Source organism: Eretmochelys imbricata, unplaced genomic scaffold, assembly GCF_965152235.1.
Source record: "Eretmochelys imbricata isolate rEreImb1 unplaced genomic scaffold, rEreImb1.hap1 Scaffold_35, whole genome shotgun sequence".
NCBI lineage: Eukaryota > Metazoa > Chordata > Testudines > Cheloniidae > Eretmochelys > Eretmochelys imbricata.
Window position 1 is genome coordinate 136062 of NW_027554347.1, and position 6163 is coordinate 142224.

Below are 6163 nucleotides of genomic sequence, written 5' to 3' on the forward strand. Positions count from 1 at the left end.
GACAGGTAGATAGAGGCTCCGCCCACCCACACGGGCTCCTCCCCTTCACCTTGGTGTGCCCGAATTTGTACTGGCTGGAGTCAATGTCGAGGGAGCCAAGCAGTTTTTCCGCCCCCTTGCGGCTGTCGATGAACTGGCCCTCAGGGATGGCCGCTGGGTTCAGGATACGGTACCTGTGGGGAGGGGATCGTTAGAGACCCTGGATCTCTGAGCCCATCCCGTGAAACTGCGAGCTTCCCCTGGAGCAGTGTCCCCTCACTCTGATGCTGCGAGCTTCCCCTGCAGCAGTGCCCCTCATCCTGATGCTGCGAGCTTCCCCTGGAGCAGTGCCCCCTCACCCTGATGCTGTGAGCTTCCCCTGCAGCAGTGCCCCCTCACCCTGACACTGCCAGCTTCCCCTGCAGCTGTGCCCCTCACTCTGACCCTGCGAGCTTCCTCTGGAGCAGTGCACCCTCACCCTGGCGCTGCAAGCTTCCCCTGGAGCAGTGCCCCCTCACCTTGGCGCTGCCAGCTTCCCCTGAAGCTGTGCCCCTCACTCTGACCCTGCGAGCTTCCTCTGGAGCAGTGCACCCTCACCCTGACACTGCAAGCTTCCCCTGGAGCAGTGCCCCCCTCACCCTGATGCTGCGAGCTTCCCCTGGAGCAGTGCCCCCTCACTGTGACGCTGCAAACTTCCCCTGCAGCAGTGCCCCGGGGGGGAGCAGACCCACCTCTGTCTGAAGTCCCCGTAGAGGATGCGGTTGGGGAAGCCCTTCCTGCAGATGCGGATGCCCTCCAGCACCCCGTTACAGCGCAGCTGGTGCATCACCAGGGGGTTGTCCATCACCCCTTCGGTGGGAAGAGAGGCAGTTACCCCAGGTCAAGTGATGGTCCTGCCCCTTAGGCCCATCGCTAGTCCCTTCCCCACAACCCCAGCCATGACATTTTAACCCCTCCTCTTAATCCCTTAGCCCCTCCCCTTTCTCTTAGCCCTATACATGAGAAATGAGTCCCAACCATTTGCTTCTTAGCCCTGCCCCCCTTTGTCATTCACCTCCCATAGTCCCATCCCTTAGCCCCACCCCTTTTTCCATAGTCATTAGCCAGACTCCAATATCTTTTAACCACTCCCGCTAGCCCTGTAGCTCCACCCCATTCTCTTAGCCCCTCCCATGCTCCTTAGCCACACCCCTTTCCTTAGCCCCACGCTTCGCCCTGTCCTTTTGTCCCTGAGCACCTCCCCTCCCTCCAAGGCCCACATTCTCTTTGCCCCTTGCCATTGGCACCACCCCTTTCCCAGAAAGCCCCACCCCTCACCTGGTGCCTTCCGCTCATTGGGGATGATGCAGCGTACAAAGTGGGGGTGGGTGGTTTTCAGATTCGCCATTAGCTTGTTCAGATTCTCCTGGGGGGGAGGGGGTGGAAGGGAAAGAGGAAGGTGGGTCAGTGCCCACGGGGGCAAGGTTAGTATCTGGTAGAGTAGGGCAATGGCCCAGGTAACCCCCACCCCAGGGAAGCCCTCATGGTGAGACACCCCCAACTCGCTTCCAGGTATTTCCCTTCCTCTCTTGTCCCCTCCCCATGGGCACCTCCCTCCCCTAATGGGAATTCTTCCCCTTTCTGGGGTTCCCCCTCCCCACAATGCCGCCTCAGGATCAAGGCTGTCAGGGCCTCATACCCGGTGCAGCGCTGAGACCGTCTGGAAGGAAGAACCTTTCTTCTTGGCTCCCTTCCCCTTCCCCCCATCACCGCCTGCAGGGGAGAGAGCACAGGAAAGGGGGCATGAGGGGGCGGGGGTAGGTTGGGGGGTTGGGGCTGTTCTGTACCTGGCTGAGTCTCTCTCGCTTCCCATCCATCTGTCTATCCCCCATCCCTCCCTCCATCTCCCATCTATACATCCTCCTCATCCATCCCCCCATCTAGCCACTTTCCTTCCAATAAATCATCCATCCTCCCCATCCCTCCCTTCCTCCATTCATTTATCCCCTCTATCGTCCATCCATCAAACCTCCTCTTATCCATTCCTCCAGCCAACCCTACACCCATCCCTCTATCCAGCCACATTCTGTCCTTCCTTCCATCCATCGATCCATCCATTTTTCCACCCATCCAGCCAACCATATCCCATCCATCCATCCATCCATCCATCCATCCTCTCCCTGTCTCTCCATTCCTCTCTCCTTCCACGCCTTCATCAATTGCTCCATCCTTCCTACCTCCTTCCACACGCTCTCCCATTCCTCCAACTCTCTCTGTCACCCTGCCTTGTTTTCTCACCACTCTCGGCCACAGCATAGTTGGCGAAGAGGAGGGCAAGGAGTTTGAGGGCGGATTTCTGGTAGAGCCCCACCACTGTCTCATTGAGCGGGTCTTTGTTCTTTTGCAGCCAGCCAGTGATATTGTAGTCCACCGTGCCGGCGTAGTGGATGAGGGAGAAATGCGCCTCCGGCTTGCCCTTGATGTTCCGTGGCTTGCCGAAGTTCCCTGACTTGCCCAGATGGTTGTCGTAGAGCTTGGCCTTAAAGGTCATGTCCGACGCCTTGGGGAACATGCACTCCTCCTCCAAGATGGACATGATGCCCATGGGCTGGTGTGGGGATGGAGAAAAGAGATGGATAGCATGAGAAAGGAAGAGAAGGATAAGAAAGGATGAGCAGAAGAGGAGAAGAGATGAATACAGTGAGGAAGGGAAAGAAGAAAAGGATATAATGAGAGAAGAAAAAGAAAAGAGAAGGGATGGATAGAATGAGAAGAAAAGAGAGAGAATAGAAAAGACAGAATGGGAAAGTAAAAGAGAGAGTTCAGTTTTAAGATTCAGAGACTGGCTGCCTCAAGGAAGTGAGGAATGGGACATAGTAGAGGTCTCTTTATGCCTGACCTGGACCCAACTTGGGCCCAGGTCCACCCAAGCTGAGCCCAGGAGGGTCAAGTTGTTTTCTGACCCAACCCCAATCCTTCCCCCTGACCCTGAGTCAGCACCCCTGCCTCCTGCCCATGGGCTCGGCATGGCACCAGGGGCTGTGTGCCCCGCACCTGCCATCCGCTGCCCCCTGGGTGTGCTGTGATGCCAACCCCCTGGGCAGGAGGAGGAGAGCCAACCTGATCTGAACCCAACACTTGTAGCTGGGTCCCATCATGCTTGGGTTGGGCTGCAGGGCTTTAGGAGATGGGTCCTTTCCCCTCTAGGGGGCGCCAGCTAGGGGGCTGTCTCAGGGGGAGGTACCTTCTCAATGAGGTCTATGCAGGCCTGCAGGTCCATGCCGAAGTCGATGAACTCCCACTCGATCCCTTCCTTCTTGTACTCCTCCTGCTCCAGCACGAACATGTGGTGGTTGAAGAACTGCTGCAGCTTCTCGTTGGTGAAGTTGATGCAGAGCTGCTCGAAGCTGTTGAACTGGGGAGGAGATGGGGGGAACAAGAGACGAGTGAGAACAAAAGAGTCCTCTCTGCTATGGAGAGCCCAGAGCTCAGTGGTTTTCCAACTTTTTTTCTGATGACCCAGTTGAAGAAAATTGTTGATGCCCATGACCCAACGGAGATGGGGATGAGGGGTTTGGGGTGTGGGAGGGCCTCAGGGCCGGGGCAGAGGGTGGGGGCCAGGAATGAGGGGTTCAGGGTGTGACAGGGGGCTCTGGGCTGGGGCAGGGGGTTGGGGTGTGGGAGGGGGTCAAGACTCTGGGGTAGGGCTGGGGATGAGGGCTTTGGGGTGCAAGAAGGGTTCTGGGTCTGGGGGAGGCTCAGGGCTGGGGTAGGGGATTGGGGTGCAAGGGGTGGGGCACGGGCTTACCTGTGATGGCTCCTGGTCAGCAGCCCAGTGTGGGGGCGGGGGCTAAGGCACCGCGGACCACGCTCTGCCCCGGAAACGGCCAGCAGCAGGCACCGCCCCCCATAGGCACCGCCTGGCCAATGGGAATGCGGAGTCGGTGCTCCTGGTGGGGGCAATGCACAGAGCTCCATGGCCCCCCCACCTAGGAGCCGTACCTGCCGCTGGCCGCTTCCGGGGTGCAGTGTGGTGTCAGCACAGGTTGGGGCTAGCCTGTCTTCGCCGGCAGTGCCGCTGATGGGACATTTAATGGCTCAGTCGGCGGTGCTGACCAAAGCCGCTGCGACCCAGAGCCTTCCGTTCCACAACCCAGTACTGGGTCATGACCTGCAGTTTGAAAACCACCGCCATAGAGGCATCTGGGGAAGACATACCAGAGTGTAACTCGCCTACCAGGTGGTGCTTTTCTATGGAGTCACCTAATGGAGGAAGGGAGGAACTGCACCACAGCCAGCTCTCCGTACAGCACCCTCTGCTGGGAGAGGCTGGGGCTGGAGTGGCCATGACTTGCCCCCCAGCCAATGCTCCAGCCCCACTCCCAACAGTGTTCCCTGCTGGGAGAGGCTGGGGCTGGAGTAGCTGGCAGCTCCCCCACAGCCAACGCTCCCACCCTGCTCCCCACAGTGTCCTCTGCTGGGCGAATGACTTACATCGAAGATCTCAAAGCCAGCAATGTCCAGCACCCCGATGAAATACTGACGCGGCTGCTTCGTCTCGAGGGTGTTGTTGATCCTGGTCACCATCCAGCCGAACATCTTCTCGTACACAGACTTGGCCAGGGCTCCAATAGAGTAATACACCTGCGGGGGTCGCATGTCAGAGATAGGGAGGAGGGGTAAGCGTTTGAGGAGAAAAGAATGGGGTGAGACATGTGTGAGCTCTGGGGAGAAAGAAAGAAAGAAAGAAAGAAAGAAAGAAAGAAAGAAAGAAAGAAAGAAAGAAAGACATGGAGGAAGGAAGGAAAAGAGGGAGGAAGGAAGGTTGGGAGGAAGGGGGAAAGGAAGGGAGAGTGAAAGGAAGGAGGGGAGGAAGGAAGGGGGAAGGAGGGAAGGGAGGAAGCGGGGAAGTAAGGGAGGAAGGAAACAAGGAAGGAGGGAAGGAAGGAAGGAAGAAGGGAGGAAGGGAGGAAGGAAAGGAGGAAGGGAAGAAGGGAGGAAGGAAGGGAGGGAGGGGGAAGGAAGGAAGGAGGGGAGGAAGGGAGGAAGGAAGGGGGGAAGGAAGGAAGGAGGGGAGCAGGGTCTCACCTGCTGGACATTCTGCCCCTTGGTGACATACTCGTTCCCCACCTTGACCCGGGGGTGACACAGCCCCTTCAGCAGGTCGGCCGAGTTCAGCCCCATCAGGTAGGCAGATTTATCTGCATCTGCGGGTGGAGAGATGTGGTCAGTGATCCCTGCAGCTCTGTGTGTGACCACCCCCATCCTGCCTCCTCCCCGTCTGCCTCCCAGTGGTCCCTCCCCACACCACCATCACCTCAACCCCCTTGACCACCCCCACCCACTGTGGTCCCTGCACCCCACCTCCTGCCAAGTGTCCGTCCCCCCCGCAACTCCCTGGATCTGCCCGCTGTCTTCTGGTGGTCCCTCCTCCCTCTGCATTCCTGGATGCCCCCAGTGGTCCCCTCCCTGCATGGCTCACTCTCCCCATCAGTGTCCCACATCCCTCCCCCCTGTGCCTTCCCCTCTGCCCACCCTCGGTGCCATCAGGCTCGGCCTGCTCCTCGCGTTGCTTCTGCTTGAACTTCATGTTCCCATAGTGCATGATGGCTCCCGTCAGCTTGTAGACCCCGACCTTCTCCTCGGGCGTGAAGCCCAACACATCGAACGCGCTCTGGGGACCCAGGCGGGGGGAGGGAAGGGAGGGAGGGTCAGGTTCAGGGGCAGCCTCTCCTCCAACCCCAACGCTGCATGACGTGCCTCAAGGGGCTTGGAGACTCTTTAGTGCGGGGGTGGGGACTGAGTCCTCATTCCCCCCATCCTTCTATGCCATTGTCCCTCCATTTGTCACCACACAGGTCCTCCATCCATCCCTCCTTCCCCACACACATTCTTCCATCCACCCACCAACTGTCCATCCATTGTTCCCCATACACCCCCTATCCATCCATACACACACCAACACCCATCCATTATTCCCTATAGATACCCTCTATCCATGCATCCATCCCCATATGCATCCTTCCTTCCATCTACCCATCCATCCATCCATCCAACTGTGCAGCCATCCATCCATCCATTTACTCAACTCTTCATCCATCCTTGCAGATGTCTGTCAACACACCCACACTTCCTGTCATGGTAACTGCCCCCTCCCCCATAATGTATCATCTCCCAGTGAAGCCTCGCCCCCGAGACCCTGACA

General features: G+C 58.3%; 1 protein-coding gene across 2 annotated transcripts in view; it reads right to left on the reverse strand.

Moving 5' to 3' along the window:
* Positions 1–6163, reverse strand: part of LOC144258705 (myosin-6) — a 38919-nt gene that overhangs the window by 16082 nt on the left and 16674 nt on the right. Inside the window, exons 10-18 of one of the 2 annotated variants that reach the window (XM_077806909.1) lie at positions 5494–5632; positions 5047–5165; positions 4453–4602; positions 3203–3373; positions 2260–2566; positions 1658–1731; positions 1297–1384; positions 711–828; positions 50–173 (exon numbers count right to left, since the gene is read on the reverse strand). In XM_077806909.1, the coding sequence (XP_077663035.1) occupies positions 50–173; positions 711–828; positions 1297–1384; positions 1658–1731; positions 2260–2566; positions 3203–3373; positions 4453–4602; positions 5047–5165; positions 5494–5632 (1290 nt within the window). Of the gene's footprint in view, positions 1–49; positions 174–710; positions 829–1296; positions 1385–1657; positions 1732–2256; positions 2567–3202; positions 3374–4452; positions 4603–5046; positions 5166–5493; positions 5633–6163 lie in introns of both variants that reach the window. The other variant, XM_077806908.1, reaches the window with a different exon arrangement.